This window comes from Loxodonta africana, chromosome 6, assembly GCF_030014295.1.
Source record: "Loxodonta africana isolate mLoxAfr1 chromosome 6, mLoxAfr1.hap2, whole genome shotgun sequence".
NCBI lineage: Eukaryota > Metazoa > Chordata > Mammalia > Proboscidea > Elephantidae > Loxodonta > Loxodonta africana.
Window position 1 is genome coordinate 122839824 of NC_087347.1, and position 26111 is coordinate 122865934.

Here is a 26111-nt window from a genome sequence, read left to right on the forward strand (position 1 = left end):
CTCTACTTTGAGTCGAAATCGACTCACAGCAAAGAGTTTGGTTTTTTGGTTTGGTAGATAGATGTAAATATCTAAAGCCCTTCCTATTTAGACAACTGCCCTGAAACCACATTACCTGGTTGGTCGTCCTTAGGGAACGATTATCAGTGAAAACCTTAAAAAAGCCCAGTGGGATGCAAATGAGAGAAATATCAACTATGCTTCTTCCCCCAAGAGAAATTATGACTAAGTCGGGAAGGAAAAAGGACAGGGAGCAAAGTCCGGCAAAAGCACAATGACACTGAGCCAGCGTCCGTAGGCGGAAAACCAGAGCCCGCAATTCAGCTACGAGGAGAGCCACACGCAGAGAGCCGCGCCTCTCCGGGGAGTGTGCGTGTGTCAGTGCACGATCCTCTTACACCGCCCACGGAGTCTTGGCACCCGTCACAATCCACGGTTGTTTGGTCAGCAGCAAACAACAGCTCATCTGACAGCCTCCCTCCGTCCAGACGTTCCACGCCTACTGCCAACCCGCCAATTTCGTGGGGACCGGAAACCCTTCTGCCCCGACTCGCTGCCCCAGCGACTAGTACAGGCAGGAACCGGAAGCTCCTCTGCCCCGATCGCGGGAGCGCGTTCGCAGTGAAGCTCGGGCGGAGTTGTAGGAGGGGAGGAGGAAGAGGCGGAGTGGGGTGGGGGTGGGGGGCCGGGGCTGGTCCTAGAAGATGGCGGAGGCGGGGGTAAGTTGGCGTACCCCGGAAAAGCACGGGTAACTGGATGTTGAGAGAAACGGTCTGAGAAGAGGTGTCTCACGGGAAGAGGAACTGCTTGTGTTTTTGCAAGGTGGGAATCCTGGTGGCAGGTGCGGGGAGCCAGGACCACAGATGGGGATGAGGACAGGCGCCAGGGCCTGCAGGCGGGGGGCTCCGGTTACCTGGAAGTGGGACATCGAGATCGGAAAGGGGACAGAGGGGCCGGGGAAAGGTTATAGGAGAGTCCGAGGCTCCGCGGACGGTGGAACAGTGTCTGAGCGGAAAGCAGGCTGGAGGACGGTGGGAAGGGCGACCCTGGAGGTCTGACGGGTGGAGGAGGTCGATGAGCTGTCAGGCATACAGCTGTCAGGACTTGAGAGGCGAGAGACACAGGCTTGGGACAGGGATGGATCCAAAGAGCTGGGTATCTATCTGAGTCAGTTTAGAATCCGCGAAAAGGTATGTTGACATTGAACTGGGGAGTGGGACTTTGACATTTTGGATTAGAATTGGATACCTTCGGAGTGGATGTGTGGGTAAAGCCAAAGAGACCTCTTGCCTGGGCCTAGAAGTTGGTGATAATTACTAGGATTTCAGGGTTGGTTAGCAGGTATTTGCAGTAAACAGAAAGAAAAGGAGTATGGATATTGGGAGGGAGGGGATGTTAAAACTTAAGTGATAATGGCCTATGTCCAGTCAGTGGTAAGAAAAATTTGTTAAAATATGCTGTTAGCTAGATGGTCGAGGACAATATGGTGTGAAGAGTTTGCTGTTTTGTAGGATTGATGAGGAAATGCTTTAAGAAGGAATGGATAGATTTGACAGGCTGGCCACTGAAACTGACCCAGATCGGTATTGCAAGGGAGCTGGGGATTGCAGGGGAAGAGGACAGGCTCCAATTCTGGTTGCGGAAGGAATGCAGGCATCCAAGCAGTGGCTGACTAGATTGCATTTTCCAACTTTTGGGTTTGGCCCTGTTAGTGAACCGCTGAATGAAAATGAATGTAGGGGCCCCACCTTAAAAAAAAAATTAACCATGTGCTTGTCCTATTTTCCCCTTTTATTCTTTCTCCAGACATTGTGTTCAGTAGTTCTCAGAACGTAGTGGCCAAGCTTGAAGCACAAACATTTGAAAAAGAGGCTGGTTCTTTTTAAGTTGACAATTGTTGCTTTTACAGACGATCTCACTGAAAAGGAAAGGATAAAATGCAGTTCAGTAATTTAAAGATGGTTTGTTTTCATCGTTATTAATTATTCCCAAATGATAGAGTAACCGTTCTAGGAACTGAGATTTGACACTTTTAAGCAGCGATAGAATGTGAATGCTGCTTTCCTAATGACTTCTGTGTTTGGGTTTATTTATTTAGTTATATTGTGCATTAGGTGAGAGTTTAGAGAGCAAATTAGATTGCCATTTGATAGTTTGTGCATCAAGTGTTTCATGGCATTGGTTTCAGTCCCTGTAATGTGTCAGCGCTGTCTCCTTTTTGCCCTGGGTTCCCCCTTTCCCCTTGTCCTGATATTCTACCCCTTCCTGCCTTCTTATCTTTGCCTTTAAGCAAATATCGCCCTTTTGATCTTATATAATTGATTGTTCTAAGGTGCACGTGCCTCTCAGGTGTTTATTTTATGGGCTTGTCTGTTGTGGCTGGGAGGTAGTCTCCAGGAAAGGCTTCAGTTCCCGGTTAGAAGGGTTTCTTAGGACCATAGTGTCGGGGGTTCCTCCAGTTCCTGTCAGACCAGTAAGTCTAATCTTTTTTGTGAATTTGATTTTTTGATCTACATTTTTCTCTCAGTCTGTCCGGGACGCTCTGTTGTGATCCCAATCAGAGCTGTCAGTAGAGGTAGCCAGGCACCATCTAGTCCTTCTGGCCTCTTGTGTAGGCTGTGGTTCATGTGGTCTATTAGTCCTCTTGAGCCTTTGGTTTTCTTCACTCTCCTTTGCTCCGAATGGGAAGAGATCAATAGATGTGTTTTAGATGGCTGCTCACAAGCTTTTAAGACCCCAGATACTGCTCACCAAAGTAGGATGCAGAGCAATGCCATTATGAATTATGTTGTGCCCATTGACATAGATGCCTCCTGAGTCTATGGTCCTTTGCCTTTGAGCCCAGGAACTTGATCCCACGAGGTATGTGGTTATGTCTAAGAGGTTTCCCCGACTGTGGCCCTTGTGTGCTCTACTGTCTGTATTAATACGAGGAGCACCTATAGTCATGTATGTAGAAATATCCACCACCACACCTGTATCTGCTGGTGGCTGGGCTCCCTTACACCCTCGCACACCTCTTGGCATATCTATCTACCTGTGTATCCATTTGTAAATTACTGTTTGTTAATACTATTGTCCCAGGATTGTCTATGCTCTAGTAGTTACTGTAGTTGCCCTTTATCCTTTCGTTCCTCTCAGTGACCTCTCTTGCCATGGTTATGTTGTGCTGGCTTCCCCATATTGTGTATTACCTTTCCCTTCACCAGTATTAACACGTGTCTTCTATTTGGTAATTTTGGGTTTTAATGTTGAGTGGAAAGTTGAGTTGCAATGCCTACAATTTTTTCTTGAAGTTTTTAGTGCCCCTAGCCTGTGATTCACATTTGTGTGCTTTTATTTAAGGAGGATTAAACTGGTTTAAGTGTGTCTATTCTAATGTTAGTGCTTATACTATTTCAAAGAATGCCATTCTAATTTAAAGAGCATATGATAAAAAAGATGTGAGGTAGTAATTTAACTTTATTATTTAGTAGTCTGTCTGACCTAGGCACCTGAAGAGTGAGGGTAATTTGGGACCAAACATATTTCTGTGACTGCCGATAATTGGAAGGTAAATGACCTTGTGTTTGGGTTTAGGGTATTAAGATTGTTAAAATGTAGCTCTCTCTTTTTTAAAGTTACTAGGAGATTTTTTGTGTGTATTTGTTTTCAAAAGCCTATTGCCTAAAAGTTGTTTCAGTAGTAAACATAATTGATTTTCATTTGCAAAACCCAGAATCACTTATAACCCTGTTTTGTTTATCTAAAAGTGATAATATCAATTTATTAAGAGGCTTTCATATACCTAGAATAATGTTTTCCTAGTACTGATGATGATTGGTCATTGATCTATGCAAACTATTTGAATAGTTCAAATAATAAGGTACTATTTGCAACATCATGATAAATGGAGAAAAGATTGAAGTTGTCAAGGATTTCATTTTACTTGGATCCACAATCATTGCCCATGGAAGCAGCAGTCAAGAAATCAGATGACACATTGCATTGGGCAAGTCTGCTGCAAAAGACCTGTTTAAAGTGTTAAAAAAGCAAAGATGTCACCTTGAAGAATAAGGTGTTCCTGGCCCAGCCTTGGTGTTTTCAGTCACCTCATATGCATAAGAAGGCTAGAAAATGAACAAGGAAGACTGAAGAAGAACTGACACCTCTGAATTGTGGTGTTGGCGAAGAATATTGAATATACCATATACTGCCAGAAGAACAAACAAATCTGCCTTGGAAGAAGTACAGCCAGAATCCTCCTTAGAAGCAAGGATGGTGAGACTTCTCAGATATTTTGGGCATGTCATTAGGAGGGACCAGTCCCTGGAGAAGGACATCATGCTTGGTAAAGTAGAGAGTCAGCAAAAAAGGAAGACCCTCAATGAGATGGATTGACCCAGTGGCTACAGTGATGGGCTCAAGCATAACAAAGATTGTGAGGATGGCGCAGGACTGGGCAATGTTTTGTTCTGTTGTACATAGGGTCTCTATGGGTCAGAATTGACTCAAGGACACAACAACAATTTGTAGATTATACAAATAGTACAATATACTCAGTAATGTATTTTTGAGAACTAGTAGGTCAGGTTCAAGGTAGAATTTTTCATGTCCTGTAGAAAGTTTTTCTTTATAAAGTGTTGAAAAAGCATTATTTTGGTTTTAACAGTACAGTAGCTTATCAACATGAACTCTTTATTGTGTGGCACTTACATTGTTCTTTTATAGTGTTTGTAGATGAAGGCAAAATGTGTTGAAATGGAAAGAACCCTTGGAGTCAGAATACTGGGGGTTAGTCCTGGTGCTACCTGGTTTTGTGGTCTTACGAAGTTACTTAGCCTATTTTATTCTGCAAGACCGTGATTAAAAATACGTACTTGTCTGCTTATCAGGCTCGTTGTTAAGGATCTGTTGAGCTATTGTCTTTTTTTTTTTTTTAAGTGAGACTGTAACCAAATGAGGGTTCTTGTCCTGTCTTATTAGCCGATTGAAATAAGATGGACGCCATACTGCCATTTGCAAGGGAAACAAAGTGGAAATTTATTGTCTGCGTAGACAAGGAGCAAAATGGGGTCTAGCGACCATAAGGCCACATGCTCACTGTCTAAGGGGGCTTGGGAGCCTTTTGTTTCCAAAGGCGTCGGTGGTTGGGTTTGGTACCTGGAACTCTCTGCCCTTAGCCCTCCCATGCCCATATTAAATCATCTTCCGTTGGATGTGCGTGTAGTGGGACCCCTCACTTTTAAAATGGAATCGGGTGAAATCATGGGCTGGGAAATATTGTTCTTTCCTGTGACAGTCGGTCCGGGGTGGGTTGAAGGACTCGATCTCTTCAATCTGCACATGCTTCAAGGTGTGGCTTGGGCTAGTTCAGTGGCTGGAGCCACTACCTGCTGTGACTTCCTGAAAAATTGTTGCTCAGAACAAGCTTGTGGTTAGCAGACAAAGAAAGGGAAGGGGGGAAGGGGTGTTGACTGGGGTTTTCAAGACTTCTTCCCTGATCAACAAATTATTTCTTGAGTAATCTAAATTTTTCAAATATAGGTTTTTTTTTTTTTTTTTGTAAATTTTGGAGAATGAGATTTATCATTGTGAGTAGTATTTAGAAGTACAGATAGCTTTTGCTTTAAGAAAATAATACCAATATGTATAATCAGAAAACCAAATTTCAAAACAAGTTAAATCAGTGGATATTTATCCCCATTAAAACAACCCACTCACCCAGTGTGTGACTAGTTTAGAAACCTGCTCTTTTAGGAACTTCGTTTTTGCATAGTAGGAGTGAATGGTCTTATTGGATTTCCTATCTCTTTGATAAGTCTAGTTATTTCCAGGAGTTCATTTTTTTATTATTATTATTTTTAAAACTATTATTTACCTTAAAGAACAGAAATTTATTTTCTCACAGTTTAAGCAGCTAGAAGTTCGAATTCAGGGTAACAGCTTTAGAAGTCTCTCTCTGTTGCCTCTGGGGGAAGATCCTTGTCTCCCAGCATTCTTTAGTTCCTTGATCATCTTCACATGGCATTCCCCTGCCCCCCCATCCCTCCAGCTTGTGCTTGCTTGGACACACCCTACACTAATATGGCCCATTAACGTAACAAAGAAAACCCTGTTCCCTAATGGGATTACATCCAGTTGCACAGGGATTAAAATTCCAACACATCTTTTGAGGAGACACAATTCAATACATAACTCTTATTAAAGAAATTAGCCATTCTCTAATTTCAGTAATGAATTATTTGCAATATATATTATGCCTTATTAATGTATATATACTGTGCCTTGACGCATGGTTGAGAACCCCTGGGGTTGCCTCTGTGATAATGAGAACAAAGGGGTTAAACTGTGAAACCTTGAGCATGGGTCTCAAGGAGCATGTTTAAGGAACTGTCCAGGAACTATTAAGAGGTCTGTGAATTCCACTTCTGGGAAACCTCTTTCAGTTTGCATCCAATCTGGAAGTTAAAGCCAGTTGCTTTAAAAGCCCTTCTAAACACTCAGCTTCTCAGAAGAGGACGGACAGAACCTCAAGGACTGAGTTCAGTTGGTGCAGAGTCAAGGCCTTGCAAGCCCACTTACATGCCCATATCAAGGAAAGCAGTTGTATCAGGAATAAGGTTGATAAACCAGTCGCCATCGAAGTTGACCGCGGGCAAGATCCAGTAGTAGTCTTGATCTTGCCAATTCACTAGACCACGTTGGTTTCTTTTGCCTTGCTGGTAAAATGCAAAACTGTTAGAGCACTGGATCTTAACTTCTTTTGGATTATGGACTTTGAGTACTTAATATAAATCACCAAACTCTCTTCCCAGAAAAATGCACATATACACAAGTTTCTTTTCTTTTTTTACACAAGGTTTTTGGTTTTTTTGCATGGGGTTCACACTTCCTGTAATAAATGATTTCTTAGTTCCCACCTATTTCTTCAATTTTAGGATACTGTGATTCTAAAGCATTTTAGCTTTTATTTTTTTCTCTAACAATTTTATACTTTTGTATTATGATGTTGGAGCCCTGGTGGTGCAGTGGTTAAGAGCTCGGCTGCTAACCAAGAGGTCAGCAGTTTGAATGCACCAGCTGCTCCTTGGAAACCCTATGGGGGCAGTTCTACTCTGTCCTGTGTGTGTTGTGCTGTGTGCCATAGAGTCAATTCTGACTCAGCAATTCTGTAGTCCTATTGAGCCCGTAAGAGTTGGAATCGACTCGATGCCAACAAGTTTGGCTTTTCATTATGATGTAGTCACAATCAGCTTTTTGGATCTCATTCAAATAAACAACAAACAAGCATTCTGCTATTTTAAAAGAAAACTTGGGGTGAAGTAGGAAATGTCAATATGCACTACCAGGAAAAGTTGAATAAACATTGGTGGCAGAATAACATAAACAGTTTAAAAACCTCTAACAGCCTTGCAATAGAGTGAGGAAAGAAGTCTTTAGCAATCAGTGGATCTCAGTGGGAGGACAATGTCTGCCTGGGGACATTTGGAAGTATATGAGGACATTTTTGGTTGTTCTAATGGGGTGGGGGGTGTACTGGCATTTAGTGGGTGAGACCTTGGGCTGCTAAATGTCTTTGGTAAGGAATTGTACTGCCCAAAATGCCAGTGTCCTTTGACAGACACTGGCAAGTGATTATGATAGTATGAAACACTGAAATAGCTTTTAAAAACTGATGTTATTTTGTTGCCTTAAAAATATTGTTCACTATAAAACATCCTTTGCCATTAATTCCCTTTTGGAAAAAAAAATCATGAACAGAAAGGATTGATTTACTGGAGCAATTTGGATCAGTCAAAACATATATTCTTCTACTAGCTGTTTCAGAAACACAATGGGAAGTTTGCTGTGCCTACTAAGAGTTTGGGAAGTAAAGGGTCAACTGTTGGTCTCATACAGTATGGAACTTGGCCATTTTATTGTTTTTCTTTAAGGCATCTTTTTATACCTTGTCATGGATTGAATCGTGTCCCCCAAAATATGTGTTGACTTGGTTAGGCCATGATTCCCATGGCCTATTGTGTGGTTGTCCTCCATTTTATGATTGATGTAATTTTCCTATGTGTTATAAATCCTAATCTCTGCCTGTGATTAATGAGGCAAGATTAGATTATTTGAGAGGATTAGGGCTGTATGTAACACCCTTACTCAGGTCACATCCCTTATCCAATGTAAAGGGAGTTTCCCTGGGGTGTGGCCAGCACAGCCTTTTATCCAACAAGAGATAAAAGGAAAGGGAAGCAAGCAGAGAGTGGGGGACCTCATACCACCAAGAAAGCAGCGCTGGGAGCAGAGCATGTCTTTTGGACCTGGGATTCCTATGCAGAGTAGTTCCTAGACCAGGGGAAGATTGATGACAAGGATCTTCCTCCTGAGCCAGTGGAGAGAGAAAGCCTTCCCCTGGAGCTGACGCCCTGAATTTGGACTTCTAGCCTACTAGACTGTGAGAGAATAAACTTCTTTTTGTTAAAGCCATCCATTTGTGGTATTGCTATTACAGCAGCACTAGATGACTAAGACGTACCTCCATCTAGGCTTTTAAAGAAAATTTTAAGGTGGTCATACATTTATTCGCACGATCTTTGTGCTCTTATATAGTTGCCTACTTATAGCCTGGGAGCGTATCGTAGTTGAGATGGTTTTCCAATGTCTGGCTGTCTTTTCAGTAACCAATCCGCTACAGAGACCCAAAAAACCAAACCCGTTGCTGTCGAGTCGATTCCAGCTCACAGTGAGTGACCCTTTAGGACAGCGTAGAACTGCCCTATAGAGTTTCCAAGGAACCATACACTAAAAAATGGAAGTCCGAGGAGTTAAGATGAGTGGGGTTCAAGGTATAGAGGAAAGAAGATGGGTATCAGTCAGACTTGAGGTAGAATTCTAGTTCCCAAACTGCATGTCATGTGACCATGAGCTCCCCTGTTACCACCCCAATGCCGTCCAGCCACAGTGACCCTATAGGACAGGGTAGAACTGCCCCATAGAGTTTCTAAGGAGCGACTGGTGGATTTGAACTGCTGACCTTTTGGTTAGCAGCCGTAGCTCTTAACCAGTATGCCACCAGGGTTTCTGACCATAGCTAATAGTTCCTAAATTTCTTTGACTTGGTATTCTCATCTATAAAATGATCATGATAATACTTACCTTTGGGATTATAGTATGTTGAATATTAGAGTTGCTATGTGTCTGGTACAGAGAAAAATGATCATGATAATACTTACCTTTGGGATTATAGTATGTTGAATATTAGAGTTGCTATGTGTCTGGTACAGAGTAGGCCCTTCATAAATGGGCACTCCGTCAATAGTCGATGGTGATGATGATGATGGTGACAAACAACAACTCTGTAGCTTCTGAACACCTTACTAAAAAGCGACCAGAACATATGACATGCTAATACGCTGGATACCACAGCAAGGAATAGCCTGCAGGGTCAGGTCAGGAGGAGATGTTTTCTGGGCATTTTCAGTTGGCGTGTAGAAAATGTTTTCCCATGAATTTCCCATGCTGTAATATAGACTAATTTCTCAAGTTCTGTCAGCTGAAGAGCTCAGTTAGGATTGTGAAGACTTGCTTCGTTATGGAACTCTTCGCCCACTGAGTGTGGAGCAAAGAGCTGTGGGTGCAGCGGGGGCTCAGGAAGAAAGTGTGTGAGTGGTTACCACATACGCCCAAGAGGCTGTGAAAGTTACTAGTACTTACAAATATTCTTATTTGCATACTGATTACTCAAAAAAACAAAAAATTTTTTTTGTTGTTTTTGTTTTTACATGGGTGTTATTCCAAAATTCATTTGTAAGATAGTGTAGAACTTGGAAAGTCAAAGAAAAGTTATTGTTTACTGCTGATTAGGTGCTAGATTTGCCTTCTAAAAAGCTTATTTAACCCAGTATAGTCTGATTTAAAAAGTTAACACGATTTAGTTGAACAGGTATGAATATGTGGCGCCCCCACTGTTGGCTAGATAGGTACCTTTCTGGGTACGTACAGTGGGAGATATGGTAGTAAATAAGACCTACATAAAAGTTTATAATTCATAAAGCAACTATAGACATAATTATAAGGTAGCTATTATAGGTGTCATTTTTTTTTTTTTACTAAGGTTTGAAATAATCTACTTTGGGATTCAAAGGATAGATCACATATTCCCAAGATATGTTACTGTCGGGTGGAAGAAAAGCAAGTTACGTAAATAGTCTGTGTAGTATTTTCCCATTTAATAAATGTTAGTATTTGTAGAAAACACGTACAAGAATATGGGACAGTTTGGGAGCCTGAACATCATGGTAAAAATGAGGGCTTTGGAGCCAGACTGCATGAATTTTTATCCCAGCTTGGCCTTTTAGGAGGGATGTGAACTTGGTCAAGTGACTTAACCTTTCTCTGCTTTATTTGCCTGACGTGTAAAATGGGTGTAATAATTGCACTTACCTCTTAGGGTTATTTTGAGGGTTGAATGAGTTGCTATGTGTCAACTGCACATCCAAACCAACCCAATGATAGTGACCCTGTTGGACAGAGTAGAACTGCCCCAGGGGGCTTCCAAGGCTGTAAATCTTTATGGAAACAGACTGCCATATCTTTCTCCCATGGAGCAGCTGGTGTGTTCCAGCTGCTGACCTTTCAGTTAGCAGCCAAGCGCTTTAACCACTGCACCACTGGGGCTCCTTAGAACAGCACATAGAAAGCCTCAAATGTTATTATTTGTCTTGAACAAAAAAACTTTGGTTTAGAGAAGTGAATGAATACCTAGACTGTGCTGGCAAAGTTCTGGGCTTTAGGAGTCAGGGGCCATGTGGATAAAACTTAGAACCTACCCGTTATGTTGTTCTTCATTAGCTTCCTTTCTTCTTACTCCAACTTACAATACTAGCTGCCATGGTTGGAGCAAGCGGCAGACTGGGCTGTGGCAGGGATGAGACAGCTGTGGCCCTGGGGAGTGTGGGTCAGGTCTGGTATCTGTGGTTGGTGTTTGTGTAGGTGAGTGGCTAGTGGTCTATTCTGTGCAAAAATTCAAATATGTAAGCATTAAACATTAATCACATAATTTTGCTCTTCTCTTGGGGTTGTCCTCATTAGCAAATCATACTTTATTGTGAAAAACACATTTTCAGTCAGAATATGTTGATTTTTTGTGAAGTATAAAATACTCTGTTGTGACTGGTGGGCTTGGAGGTCTAGGTAGAAGCAGAAATGTGAGTTTTGATCTTCCGTATTCCAGTAGAAGAGTCTCAAGTAACCTGCTCTGCTTTCCTCTGAGGTGTGGCAAGCTGGTTTTACTATTATTCTGACTTTAACTCTGTTAGGTCACTTATTCTGTCACAGTGGATACAAATGCGTAGCACTTTATTTTTTCATTGCATCATGCATATAAAAATACTTCTTAAAACCTTCTTATTCAGTAAATATCTAATTTAAATAAATTAGTATACAGACTTGTTTCATTATTTGCCCTTTCAAATAAATCAGTATTGAAATCAAGACAATTGTATAATCATTTTTAGACACACATTGACTTCTTTTTTCTTATTTCTTGCAGGATTTCTGGTAGGTCCTGTTTTAGGACAAGATGAGGTACTGTTGAAGCATCAGTCTGCTTGGATTCACAGACGGTTGTTGAGTTTTTCAGCAGGGAAGCTGTTTTTTTGCTGGCTCACTGAACTTATGAAACCATGGCAGAAGGAGAGACAGAGTCGCCTGGGCCCACAAAGTGCGGCCCGTATATTTCATGGGTCACTAGCCGGAGTGTGAACCTGCTGATCCGTGGAGTCGTGCTGTTTTTGATTGGGGTGTTTCTTGCATTAGTATTAAATTTACTTCAAATTCAGAGAAACGTGACCCTCTTTCCACCTGACGTGATTACAAGCATCTTTTCTTCAGCATGGTGGGTACCACCGTGCTGTGGCACAGCTTCAGGTATGTGTAGGATGTTTCTCTAAAATGCTTAGGAGAGAAATGGTATAAATGAGTGTGGATGTTGTCTGAGCTGTAAACTTTTTAGAAAAACAGTCAGCTTTATTGAGGTATAATTTAAATACAAAACAATGGACCTGTTTTAAGTTTGATGAGTCTAGATAAGTACATACAGTCCTGTAACCACCACCAGAATCCAGATAGACATTTCCCTCACCCCCCCAAATTCTCCTGTGCCCCCTTGCAGCCTTTTCTCCACCCCCAGTTAACAGGCTCTCATTGATCTGCTTCCTGTCACTCTAGATGATTTTTGCCTCTTCTAGAATTTAATATAAGTGGGATCATAAAGTATGGACTCTTTTGTGGCTGGCTTCTGCCTGAAGTAGGAACCTTTAAAATTTTATCCTAAAAACAATCCTGAGTCCCTTAGACATAGGGCATTTAACCTCTTGGCTTTGTACTTTCTTCAGCCCAGCTCATGTAAATCTTATTTTAGGTTATCTGGGTGATGACACCACTGTTTGGTTTTAAGGTTTTGATGTCATCTTGTTTTTGAAGCAGATAAAAACTTAAAAGATGGAATAGTTTTATTCAGGTTTAAAGTTTCATGTTGTTTTTTTGTTTTTGTTTTCTTTCAGATTTTGTGTATGCTTTTTCCCCATATATCTTGTTTTTAAACATACTTTAGGAATAATAAATGAGGGTGGCAGTGGTCGTTCAATGGTAGAACTCTCATCTTCTACCCAGGAGACCCGGGTCCAATTCCCAGTCAGTGCACCTATCGGGCAGCCACCACCCATCTGTCAGTGACTACCTCGCAATATAATGTAGGTCCCTCTTGGCTTACATCCTAAAGCTGGAGGTCAAAGGGTGAGGAATTAATTCTAAGATGTTTTAGAATGACCTCGTGAAACATACTGGATGATTACATTATCCTGTCGCATGGATGTAAGGGTACCGTTGTGGTAAGGCTTGAGTGTGGTTTGTATACTAATCTTTCACTGTTACAATATTTACAGTATTGATTTTGTTGGGTAAGTCATGGTATTTAGTGAAGATACCAGATTTCAGAAGGTTGCTAAAGATGGAAACCGAATTGTTGCATAATGTCCCCTCTCTTATTTTAGGGAAAATATCAAGGGAAAAAAACGTAAACTACGTAAGCGACATAGTGTGTGAGAGTTTGTGTGTATACATGAGTATGTATATGTATTTGTTTTTGGTGGTATACGTGTTTGTATGTATTTTTCAAAGCTCTCTAGGTAATAGTTCTTCCCATCTTAAACTAGAAAAACTGATACTCGTCCTTTGATTTTCTGATCCAATTAACATTCATAGATCGAGCAGCTACCTTTCAGAGGGCCTCCAGAACCCCGACTTCCTGCCTGTAAAGAGAAGGCCCCCAGGGTATTTGCTGCCTTTCTTAGGGGCTCAGCTCTGGACAATTTGCTAGTGGTGCTCTGGAGGGACAACTAGTGGAGAATGCTGGTAAACTTCTTTTGATCTCGTTTTCCTTTTCTTAGTTTCCTACTTTTAGTTTAATAATGGCTGATGTCAAAAGTTGATTAACCTCTTCCTGTGTGCAGTATATGAGAATTGCACATAGAAGCCTCTTCAGCACTCTTGAAGGCCACAAAGGAATCTTTCTTAAAAATTATAGGAGAGAAAAGGCAGCTGACATCGGGTGGAGAAAATAGTTGCTTCAAAAATCACAAGTAGCCAGTTTACATCCATGCCTATGAAAGCAATACCTAATTTTATAAAGAAAAAGAAAATCTTCCCTGTTCAGCAGTCAGTTACCCGGTCCTGGAATGCCCTGTAAGACTCCTTTGCTCTCACCTCCACATCCAGGTGCCACGTTTTGCATCTTTCTTCTGTCTTTTTCTTGGTCCGGGCCCTCAACCACTATGCTTGGAATTTTAAGTCTTCTCTCTTTCTGCCCCCAACTTCCACCACATGTTGTAAGAACAATGATCTCCCTTTCGCTGGTACAAATCTGATGGCATTATTATCATTATTCCTCAGTGTCTGCAGGGTAAAATCTCTTTGTAAGATGACCCTTGTCTACTTTTGCCTTTCTCAGAGTCTTTTTGGACTCTGAAGCCCCCTTTGTGCCTAAAACTTAGAGTTTCTAGATAATACTGGGTGTTTTCAGTTGTCCATACTTTTCCTCAAGCACCTCCCTTTGATGGGAAACCCCTTTCTACCCCGTTCCACCTGGTGAACGCTGCCTCAAGGATCACCTCTTCCGTGAAGCTTCCCTGACATGCCAGGAGAAGATGACTGTGTCCACAATGACCTCTAACACATTATTGTGTTTCATCGTTTCTGTGGCCACTTGGGGACTGGGATCACGTCTTACTCTTTTTTGCTTTTAAATCCCCAGCAACTACCAAAAACCAGACTCATCGTGGGGGTTCAAGTATTTGTTAATAAAAACAAAATGCCTTATCCTGTCAGAATTTTCTAAGAAAGCCTGTCCCACTGAGTGGCTTTGTTTTTTTCAGCCCCCTTTCCTTGCAAAATGTTTGATTTAACTGTATTCCCTTTAGTGCACCACTGCGTTAAACACACCACCATGAAAAGTGATGACTTAGTCCTGCTGTTTCAGAATTCTTTTGTCTTTGGTCTTAGTAGACTGTAACTAGTCCCTGGGAAATAAAGATATCACAAGAAATGTGATTTTGTATCAGAGAACCATCTGATGAAGCAGGGCTGTGTTTGCATACGATTTTATGCAGGCATGATTTTAACAGGCTCTCTTGTGAAAATAAGAAAATGGAGGAAGAGAAAAAGGAGCCCAGACATACTTCTGCTGAGCTCTCGAACGGAGGAAGCACACGGTGCAGCATGTATGCTATCTAACTCCGACGTGCCTTTATTTAAAGGAAAGAAAGAAGACATTTAATGGGAAGTGACAAGCTTCCTCGAATTCTCCCTCTCAATGAGCACCCGTGAACCAGGCATACTCAATGGATTTGATTTTTATTGGCAGATCCCAACTTTGGCAGCATGGCAGTTTAAATTCCTTTTTTTTTGTCTTTGCTTCGTCTCCTCAGTTGTCTCTCACTTGCAAGTCTGACATCACATGCATAAAAATATAGTCAGCTTTACTTATTTGTATCTTTGCACATACGTCAGTATTTTCTGTGATAATTCTTTACCTACGGCATCAGCTATTTAGGAAAATTGACTTGGAATGCCAGATCTTAGTTGATTTTACTCAGCAGCCGGCAAAGGGAAGAGAGGGAGAGAAGAATGACAGACGAGCTGTTAGTTTCATGACCCTTCGAGAAAAAAAGAGGTGATACTCATTTAGCTACATTTCAGCTGTTAGGCGTGCTTGTTACCAGTTTAATTGTGTAGACTTTTGGAGAAATGCTGTCGGTTAATCTCGTAGGATTACAAAGTCTTTGAAATAGGAATATATCGTGACACTTTAAAATTTACTCTTAAAATTTTAAATAGTTATTGGAATAATAACTATTAAAAAATAGCTCTGGATTGCAGAAATTTGTTGTTCATCTCTTGGTGGTCCATACTGTGTGTTGGGCATGTGCCTCCCCAAAGACCACTCTCGGTGTTTGGGAATGGAAGGTGCACGAGCTATGTGGCATCTTTCCTCCAGAGGGGAGGGGGTCATGCAGCCTCTTTCTGGTGTGTTTCATTGCTCTGCTAAAACCGAAAAAACCTGTTTCCATCCAGTCGATTCCAACTCACAGTGACCCTATAGGACAGAGTAGAACTGCCTCATAGGGTTTCCAAGGGGCGCCTGATAGATTCCAGTTGCCAAATTTTGGCTTAGTAGCCAGAGCTCTTGATCACTGGGCCACCAGGGCTCCATTCTCTGCTAGTCTGTGATTTTTGATACTAATTGATTTCTGTTTTTCCTTGAAGATTGAGTGTGTTGCTTGTGAGATACAGCTAGCCAGGACCAGGCCAGCAGGGCCTTCTGACACACAGGTGCTTCGATTTTGGTACAATAATTTTATGATGCATCACAGGTGGTTTTGGACATTTTAAACATACTCTTCGACTGATGTGACCGTTGTGTCTTTATTACCAGAATGGCAACATAATCATTCTGTTTAGGAAGATTTGCAGATAGAAGCTGCCCCGCTATTTCCTGTTAAATTTAATCTGAGGAAGTTCATTTTCCTTCTACCTTGTTAAAAAGTGTTTTAGTTCATTAAATAGTCTTTTTTAATGACTAACTTAGCATTTAAAAATCTCTCCCACTTCATGAATAAAACATTTAGGTTTGACAAGTGTTTATGTTAAGAATTGGGTGAGAATATTTTGAGTCTCAGTCATAGACGTTTATGTACAGTTGTTTATAATTCCACAGTGTCTTAGTTAACTAGTGCTGCTATAACAGAAATGTTAAATGTTAAAGCCACAAGTAGATGGCTTTAACAAAGAGGTTTATTTTCTCACAGTAAAGTAGGCTAAAAGTCCAAATTCTGGGTGTCAGCTCCAGGAGAAGGCTTTCTCTCTCTGTCGGCCTTCTCATCAATCTTACCCCAGACTAGGAGCCTCTCTGCGCGGGAACCCTGGGTCCAAAGCATGTGCTCTGCTCCTGGCACTGCTTTCTTGGTGGTATGAGGTCTTCCTGTCTCTCTGCTAGCTTCTCGCTTTTATATCTCAAGAGATTGCCTCAAGACACAGTCCAGTTTTGTAGGTTGAGTCCTGCCTCACTAACACAACTGCAACCCATCCTCCCTCATTAACATCGTAGAAGCAGGATTTACAACATAGAGGAAAATCATCCAATACCAGGACTCATGGCCCAGGCTGATTGATACACACATTCTCTGGGGGACATAATTCAGTCCATGACATACAGTTAGCATTCAGGATGTGCTTTCCAAAAGTAAGAAATGTATAAGATAATTTATTATTTTTTAACCCGTAAAAAACCTGTTGCCGTCGAGTCGATTCTGACTCATAGCGACCCTATAGGACAGAATAGAACTGCCGCATAGAGTTTCCAAGGAGCACCTGGTGGATTCGAACTGCTGACCTTTTGGTTAGCAGCCATAGCTCTTAAATACTACGCCACCAGGGTTTCCAGTGAATTTAAATTGTAACCAAAAATGTTTAATTCCTGGACTGTTTTCTCTATGTGGAGAAGGAGCCTTGTATGTCAATTGCTGTTGTGAACTTCCCTGCTTTGATAATATGGCACACAGACTCAGTAGAGTGCCAGGTAAAAGTAAGTTAGACCTCCGGACATGGCATTAGACCCAGGAGAACGAGAAGCTGGAGGGGCAGGGATCATCTACTTAATGGAAGAGCCAGCACTGTCAGAATGTAATGTGTACAGTGAGCTTGTACATGTTTACGCTTCTAGCTTTTCCTTGAATTTGTGGCATTTAATACATGTTTTATGATTAAATAATTTAAAGAGAACATTGCTTAACTGCTAACTGATGTAATGCTTTTCAAGTCTCATGATAATAGAAAAGTAGCCTGACTCATCTAGTCCACCCTGCTCAATGATGAATCATACATTTAAATAGTATTTTGCCAATTATAATTTAGGATATTCTTGTAATAGTTTACGATGCTTTCTTCAGTGGTGTTATCCACACACACACGTGTATATGTTATATATACCGTGTATTTTTTTTATTTTGGAAGGTAAGTTTAAAACCATCAGTGTTTGATGTTAAGTAACTTGAAGAGCTTTTTAAAAAAGAGTCTTTAAAATTCATATGAGGTAACTCTTTTAGCTTAAGTGTTGTTGCCAGCACAGCATTGGAGATGACTTCATTTTTTTCTCTTTTTTCCACAGCTGTGATTGGGTTATTATACCCCTGCATTGACAGGCATCTGGGAGAGCCACATAAATTTAAAAGAGAGTGGTCCAGTGTAATGCGGTGTGTAGCTGTCTTTGTTGGTATAAATCATGCCAGCGCTGTATCCTTTACGCGGTAATGAAAATGCGTAATAACAGAGCAGCTTCCAGCCAACCAAAGGTTAAACGGCCCCTTGCAAGTTCCCTGTCATCAAATGCCTACTTAGTCATAAAAAGAATGTGAATGGTGTTGTTGAAACATCACAGGAGTAGCTGTGCAATTACAGTTTGAAGCATAAGCTTGCGTATAAATCCCTGTTTTTTGGTATCACTTAGAAACTGTACACATACATAGTTTTGGTAATTCTGCAATTGAAACAGGTATGCTTTCAAAGGATTTTCTGTCTGTCTTCATGTAAAGTTGTCAATAGGTGGTTGTTTCAGGTGCTGGATGTGTTTTGCGTTTTAATTTAAAGAAGTTAGAATTTTTTTAAAAAAGGTGCACTGTCACTGGTTTTAATCAACACCAATAAACCACATAAATGTTCGTAAAGGCATAAGGAGAAATATCCAGCTTAGAATTTGGCCAAAAAGAACATTCCCACCCGTCTCCCTCCCCCTGCCCCCATACATATTTTTAAAGTTCGATTAAGGATCCTGGTTATTTTATTTAGTAATTAATGAATATTTTTATAGTGCCCTAGCTTGGAGGTTAAGGTAGACTCTATTTCCTTTCTCCCCTCTGCCTTCTACCCCCAGAAAAAAAAATCTCCACCCCTAGAACAAAAATTTTTGCCCTCACTTAACCAAGGTGAAGACATAGATGCTTCATAGACATATCCAAACTGGGGACTGTGGTCTCAGGGGACATTTAGCTCAATTCGCATATCATAGTTTATAAAGAAAATGTTCTACATCCTACTTTGGTGAATAGCTTCTGGGGTCTTAAAAGCTTGTGAAGGGCCATCTAAGATAAGATACTCCACTGATTCTACCCTATCTGGAGCAAGGGAGACTGAGTCCAGCACAGTAGATGGTGCCCAGCTAGTACCACCTACTGCTTTGATAGGGTTCGCAGTAGAGGGCTCCGGAAAGAGCTGGAGAAAAATGTAGAATGAAATTCACACTCACAAAAAACCAGACTTACTGATCTGACAGAGACTGGAGAAATCTGAGAGTATGGCCCCCGGACACCATTTTAACTCAGTACTGAAGTCACTCCTGAGGTTCACCCTTCAGTCAAAGATTAGACAGGCGTGTAAAACAAACAGTAATACACATAGCTCAACTATAGATACAAGACTAAATGTGCACACCAGCCCAGGAGCATGGATGAGAAGGCAGGAGGGGACAGGAAAGCTGGATGAATGGAAATGGGGAACTCAGGGTCAAGAAGGGGAGGGTATTGACACATCGCAGCGTTGGCAACCAATGTCACAAAACAATGTGTGTATTAATTGTTTAATGAGAATCTAATTTGCTCTATAAACTTTTACCTAAAGCACAATTAAAAAAAAAAAAAAAGAATTCTTTGAAAAAAATGGGAGCAAGCACAGTGCCAGGGAAACCATGGGAGACTGGGAAGAAAAAAAAGTTTTTGCTCTCATAAGATTTTTATCCTATCATCCTCGCTAGCTTTCCCCTGCCACACACCCCTGCTGACTTCCCTCTGTAGAAGAGGGTCTGGGAACTGCTAGTCATGGCTTCTCTATTCTAACAGATATAGGTGAGAGAGTGCAGGTGACGGGAGTCTTTGGTACTGGGAAGGGCAGGAAGTGTACTTCAGGTTGCCCAAAGGTTTGCCCTTATAACTGCGCTGGGCTGAGGGCTGGCCAAGTTAGCTGGACAAAGAGAATGGGTCTTGTGGCAAGTAGATTCCTGTGTCTTTTACTAAAAGGGTTGAGGTGTTTTGGAGAAGCTAGGGAACAGAAACCACAGAAAGAGGCAGGGTCCTAGATTCTGAAAACACACCTGCCTTACTATGCCCCAGTTGTGCTGGTCCTGGGAGGTCTATGAATTTGGAAGTCGCTCAGTGGCTGTTATTATTTTGGTTTCCCATTTCAGATTTACCTTTTGTATTAAGAACTTCCCAAAATGTTTATCTTGGTGAAATAGTTGAGATTTATGATTTCATATAAAAAAAATCTAGTGGTTTGGAGGGCTTAAAAAGATAGAATCATAGAACATTATATCTAGAAGAGAAATTGGAAATCATCTAGTTCAACATTTTCTTTCTAAAGACAATAGGATAATGGAAAACTGGAGACATTAGGTAATTAGCTAAGTCGCTCCCACTGCACAGCTGTGGCAGAGCTGAGACCTGACCCCAGGGATCCTGATTCTGGTCTAGAAATGTCTCATTGTCCAACCCCAGGGCCCTTCGAGTGTGAATTCCTTTCTATCTGGGGGAATTAGACCTTTCTATCCCAGACATTTCTGCTGTGATTTCTGTGTTTCAGGAGAGAAATTTAAATACCCTTTGTGGAATTTTTAAAACTGCATATTTCTAATCTCAATTTTTTACTTTGTAGCACTCTTTCCTTTCTCTCTCAATAACATGCTTAAATACATCTATCTTAGCTGTCCCGTCCTTTAGCAAAATCCAAAATCCTAACAACATTTATAGCATCTGCTTTTAATATTAGGTTACTTCGACTTTAGAAAATCACACAGTACTGCTTTGAAGGTTGATGTATTTTACCTGTTTCCCCCAGAAGCCTGCTTATTTTGTTTGACTCTTAATGAAGTTTATTTATTAATAAAGGTGAAACCTAGTTAAATCAATTTGACTCTTCACAGGAGTGTTTATTGGATAGTGAAAATCAGAGCACATTCTTTTCTTTGGTGTTTTAGCTATAAAGCTAGCAGAAAAAAAAAAAAAAATAAGAAAAGCCTTTCTATAAAGCATGCCCATAAACTGTAGGTTTTTGGATCACTTAAGCCTAAACAAGGAGTGCCCTTGAGGGAATGGCCCACAGTAGCTGAGTATAAGCAAGCTGGGTGTCCAGGATGTTGGCTGGTGTGGTGGGAAGGTGGTTGGGGGTCGGGGGTAAACAACAATGTATTTAAGGAAGTGGGAAATGGTTTTATATGCATTTTGGGGACTTCTGATCTCTCCTCTGAGGTTACAGAATGGCCAGTTATACCAGCTAGTAGCCCCTAGGGTATAACTGAAGAACCAAGATGTGGCCTTTGGGACATAGATAATGCCCTTTTAATGACACTTGAAATTAATTCCCTTAGTATAATCCTCTAGCAAAGAAATGAGAAAATTGAATTTGTAAAGCTTCATTTTGCTCAGAGATTTTGGAGTAGAAAAGAGCCATACATTTGTGAATAAATGCTTGAGTAGGTGATGGAAATAAAATATCATTTGAGCAAACTGTCCTATACCAGCAAAGTCTCAGGCACCAAAATAGCTTGGCAGGTTGCAAGATAATGTTCACTTCAAGGCTTTATCCTCAACAAATTAAAACTAGAACAGTTGACATAATAGAAAGGGATACTGTGTCCTTGGTCCTCTTGTTTCTGAACTGCGTTATTATAAAATGTGTCTGTCAGTAAATCACATACATAGAAAACGTGGTACCCTGTTAAATAGCTGTCAACTCTTCTGTTTTCAAGTTCCTGTATGATTCTCAAGTAATTCTAAACCTGTTTGAGAAGTAATATTCACTTCCTTTTTAGCAAAAGTGTGTTTTTTAGCCATATTTGTGTTCAGAGGCTTCTAGTTACATTTTTAGCAAAGAAAGCATTTCTTAAATAATGGGCCTGATCTTATAATTGGGGTTGTATATAGACTGTTGTTTTTTTTTTTTTGAGGGTCTGTCGGGTCTCTTAATGAAGTATTATGGCCTCTGTATATTTAGTAAATACCAGAGACAGTTTTAATCCCACCTAATTTTTTAATCTGGTATATTGTGTCAAAAGACCAAATATACTCTAGAATAGGCAGTTCCCTTCTCAACAGTAGCACCTCCTATTTTAGAAAAATGACAAGTTGATATTATTTGGTTACAAGTTTTTCGATGCCTCTTTAACACTGATCTCAGAAAGTGGATTTTGATAACAACATACAGCTGTCTCTTACACTGGCCGCACTATCCATTGGACTGTGGTGGACTTTCGATAGATCCAGAAGTGGTTTTGGCCTTGGAGTCGGAATTGCTTTCTTGGCAACCGTGGTCACTCAACTGCTAGTCTACAATGGTGTTTATCAGTAAGTAGTAGTCTCTTTGGTGCTGGTGCGCTAGATAAATAAATGATAACTGAATTCAGAATTGAGATTTTGAAATTAGCCAGTTTATAGAGTAATGTATTTTCCCTGTAATTGTCTTAGTACGTGTCATTGTACTTCCTCTGCGGGTTGTTAAAAATCTTTCTATCATTCTAGGTACACATCTCCAGATTTTCTCTATGTACGTTCTTGGTTACCCTGCATTTTTTTTGCCGGAGGCATAACAATGGGAAACATTGGTCGACAGCTGGCACTGGTAAGCCATGTTTCCTTAACCACTTTTCTGTTATGGAGTTGTATGACAAGTTTTCTCTAAACGACGTTACTTCTTTGAGGGAAAGCGATTCGTAAAGACACCGTTCTTTGATTTCTCTTTTGCAATTCCATTGAAATAAATCATTTGGAAGAATTTAATCATAGGTATATTAAAAGTTGAAGGAGCCACTGGATAGAAAAACCAAAATGTGTTACGGATATGGTGATATGATTTATCATCCAAACAGGAATCTTAGAGTTTTTGTTTCAACTCCATCAAAAAAGGGCACTATTAAAAGTGAAAAAGGGCATGGCTAATAATTATGTTGCTACAATAGATATTAATTAGGATTAATTAGGATAGCCTTTAACAAATTAAGGCCTTCGATCGTTTAGTAACAAAGGACATTGTTGATAACGTCCTCGCTTATAGGTGGCAGAGATCAGGGAGAAACGTTTAGAGGCCACAGAAGTTTCCTGCATAAGCAGTTTGCCATTTTAGCCACGAGGCAGTGGTGGTTCAGTGGTGGGGCTCTCGCCTTCCACGTGGGAGACAGGGTTTCACTTCCAGCCAATGCGCCTCATTTGCAGCCACCGCCCATCTGTCAGTGAGGCTTGTGTGTTGCTGTGATGCTAAATCCAGCCTAAGGCAGACTAGGAAGAAAGGTCTGGCAATCTACTTCTGAAAATCAGCTAACGTAAACCCTATGGGTCACAACAGTCCAGTCCAGTTGTGCACGGGGTCACCACGAGTAGGAGGCCGACTTGATGGTGTCTAACAACAGCAACCACCACCATTTCAGCCAGCTGGGAGAATTAAGTGTTTACTATCTTTTTGATAATTTAGCCATTCAATTTTCCTAAGCAAATTGGTTAACTTTATTTGGCATTGTGGGTGCATGTTTTTATAGCTGTGCTTTTAAAATATTCTTGACTAGAAGCTTTTTCTAATGTAAAAACGTTTTTTGGTTTATATCTTAAAGTGATTTTTAAAAAGTTATCTGAATTTATTACTACCTCAGTTGTGTCTTTAAGTTTGTGACCTTTCCTTTGCCGATTTGCCTTACTGAAGACTCAAAAAAACCTACTTTGCTTCCTTTCTCTCCTTTTGTGTTCATGTTCCAGTGTTGATGTAAATCATACTGCCGTCATCTGCCTGTCATGGGGAAACCTTGTCTTTCTCTGCTTCCGGCTATGTGTCTTTCGCTTCTAAAATGTGAATTTCTCATTTTCCTTATCATATTTGTCATTTAATCCTAATCATTGCACAATTCTCAGATTCTTTGAGGACTAAACAGGCATGTATTAATAATAAAGTATTAATTTGATAGCCTTTTAGTTTATTTGGAAAATGCTATTCAAAAGAAATCTTAATTTGTTAACCTTTTAATTTTTGCAGTATGAATGTAAAGTCATCGCAGAAAAATCTCATCAGGAATGAAGAATGCAAAAATATATCTTTTGAACAGAAAACAAGATGAATGGGGCATGTAAAGGATACATATGCCAACAAACTTCGGACTGTAAAATTGCCAGGATGCAGTTTTCCCCTCTGTTAGTATATATATAGATTTTTTTAATATATATATATATATATATACACATACACATATATATAAATACATTACTGCAATCTGTGATTGCTTCATCTGTAAATCAGTTATAAACCTTTATGTTTTTGAATTAAATAACTGTAAAATATATATGCACTACATTAAAAAAAATGTTGATTAATAGATGAAATTTTTTTAATTAATTTTTTAAACATACCATACATTGTATCTCACCATTGATGTGCCAAAAGATCCTATTCCTGTTATGCAGAGTATCAGAATGCTTTGAATAGTTTATAAACATAGGGAAATAAAGTAAGAGGAAAGCCCAAAAAAAAAAAAAAAAAAGCAAATAGAAAGCTGTTATTTTTTCTTTCACTTACTGTTGTGCCTTTTTTATTTTTCTAATTACAGTCGCATGAGCTGTGGGTCCCCTGATGTGTGGGTAGTTTTGATTTTAATGTTATTTTCAGAGAGCTTTTGGTGTTTTAATATTTGATGAAAAGGAACTTCGTAGAATGTTTTCAAACTGTTGTTACAGGAGAGAGTCCAAAGAGTACTTTTCTGTTTAGGCAGCTTTTACTGGAGATACATGTGATGACCAGGAGAAGTGATCAGCAGTAAGCTGTTTTGAGTCTAAATTTGAAAGAGTATATAGAAATTATCTAAAAGTAAGGGCTATTAGAGCACTTAACTAGAATACATGCATGGTGTGGAAAGACAAAAGGACCTTCTGCGGTGCCACAGAATGTAAAGTGATGTTAGCTGTCATTTGCAATCCAGTATCCCGCTGCTTTTGCCCATGGGACAAATAAGAATTCCCAAACAGATCAAAATAAAGTTCCTAATTCTGTCGGGTTCTCTTACCGTGTGGTAAAGCAAATGACTTTAGCTGGGTCAAGGTCATGTGATTTATTGTCAGTGAAATGCAGAGATTTGAGCCTTACATGCATTCTGGTGAACGGATGGGTACATAATTTCTGTATTTCTGCGCCCATTAGTGAATAATAGTTCAAGTCTGTTTAAGAGTGTATTGGGCTGGTATTCTGTGCGTGTGAAAGATCTTGATAGCAGTGATGTGCCTATCTTTTCAACGATTAGAGAAATGTGTGGTTTAAGCATATTCTTAGCTAACTTCTTTTTCCCTCAATTTTTATTTTTTGAATTGCCGACAACTGTCTGATACACAAGGGCAAATTTTTCAGAATACTTTGGCGGGTGTGTGTGTTGGGAGTGAGAGAGAGAGAAAGTGTATGTATGGGCATGGGCTGCTATTCTCCTACAATGTCCAGTGGATTGTTTTAATGTTTGGTTTTAAAAACATTGCTATCAGATTAAGACCTTGTGTGCCAAACTTGAATTTGCTTTTACACATTAAGGCTGAAATTGTGAAAACCCGAAAAGAATTTCATATTGAATATATATATATATATATATATACAGCCTCAACTATAGTGGTATAAACATACTCCTGTAATTTATTATTCTATCTTCCAAATAATGTTATTCATTTAGAACAAATAAGGTATATTTTTAGAATCAACTTTGTAAGCACTATAAAATCTTTAATAAGTTATAAGGACTATGATGTATTTGCTTTGAAAATTGCTGTTAAAAGCAAGATGTGTATTAAATATATAACTATCACCTTGGTTAAGAGTCTTTTTTTCCCACTTTGTGGAGAGTCTTAGAATTTAGTCAATAAAATTAGCATATGTGATTGAACTTACCAAGACAGAATGAAAGGAAACTTAGTATAGTTTGGGGGAAATTGAAATGATTGTCACTGGCATCCTTAAATTATTTTCACTTTATATAGAAGTAAGAAAAGATGAGAACTATGCCAAAAAATAGTTTTGATATTCTGATAAATATATAAATATGTAATACCTATTTTTGCAGTGAAAGAAACAATGGAATGTTTTAACAGCACCAGACTGACAATGCTTCTGTGCTTGTCTTATTTAAAGTTACAGAAATGGAACAGTTGACAACTGAGAATAAATTCTACAAAAGCACAAGAAAACAATTAAAATTAACTAGCCAGAGCCCTGTTATACTTATGTTGTAAAGGTTATTTATTTGTTTTGCCTTTGGGCCATTTTACCTCGATTAAGGTCATTGGAATGTCTCAGTGGTCCCTCCCTCCATTTCACACATCTTGTATGTTCTAGGAGGCATTCAGACTTGGTCAGGATCATTACTTATCTCTGTACTGCTCTCGGCTCATTTTTCTTCTTAATGAAGTATCTTCTTTGTAAGGTAGTTCTTCCAGTGAGGGTCTGTGAGTAGTAGCATCTTAGCTTGTGTCTGAAAAAGTCTATTTCGTTCTTGAGAATAATTTAGCAGGCTATAAAAATCAAGGCTCACA

The 26111-nt window shown here is 40.0% G+C and overlaps 1 protein-coding gene across 2 annotated transcripts; it reads left to right on the forward strand.

Annotated features, from left to right (window-relative positions):
* Positions 1-690: 690 nt before the first annotated feature.
* Positions 691-25387, forward strand: INSIG2 (insulin induced gene 2). 2 transcript variants are annotated; one of them, XM_003416708.4, is made up of 6 exons: positions 691-822; positions 11522-11898; positions 17693-17817; positions 21748-21914; positions 22089-22188; positions 23587-25387. In XM_003416708.4, exons 2-6 carry the CDS (start codon positions 11655-11657, stop codon positions 23626-23628), a joined length of 678 nt encoding a protein of 225 aa, XP_003416756.2. In that variant the 5' UTR covers positions 691-822; positions 11522-11654; the 3' UTR covers positions 23629-25387. The 2 variants fall into 2 exon arrangements, with proteins under 2 accessions (XP_003416756.2, XP_023411836.2); XM_023556068.2 differs by lacking the exons at positions 691-822; positions 11522-11898 and adding an exon at positions 13254-13383.
* Positions 25388-26111: the final 724 nt, after the last annotated feature.

Bases quoted from the DNA above. Each gene is read 5' to 3' on its own strand.
- INSIG2 (XM_003416708.4), top strand. From the start codon at position 11,655: ATGGCAGAAGGAGAGACAGAGTCGCCTGGGCCCACAAAGTGCGGCCCG. The intron at 21,915-22,088 runs GTAAGTAGTAGT...CTATCATTCTAG, and splicing joins GTCTACAATGGTGTTTATCA to GTACACATCTCCAGATTTTC. The intron at 22,189-23,586 runs GTAAGCCATGTT...TAATTTTTGCAG, and splicing joins TTGGTCGACAGCTGGCACTG to TATGAATGTAAAGTCATCGC.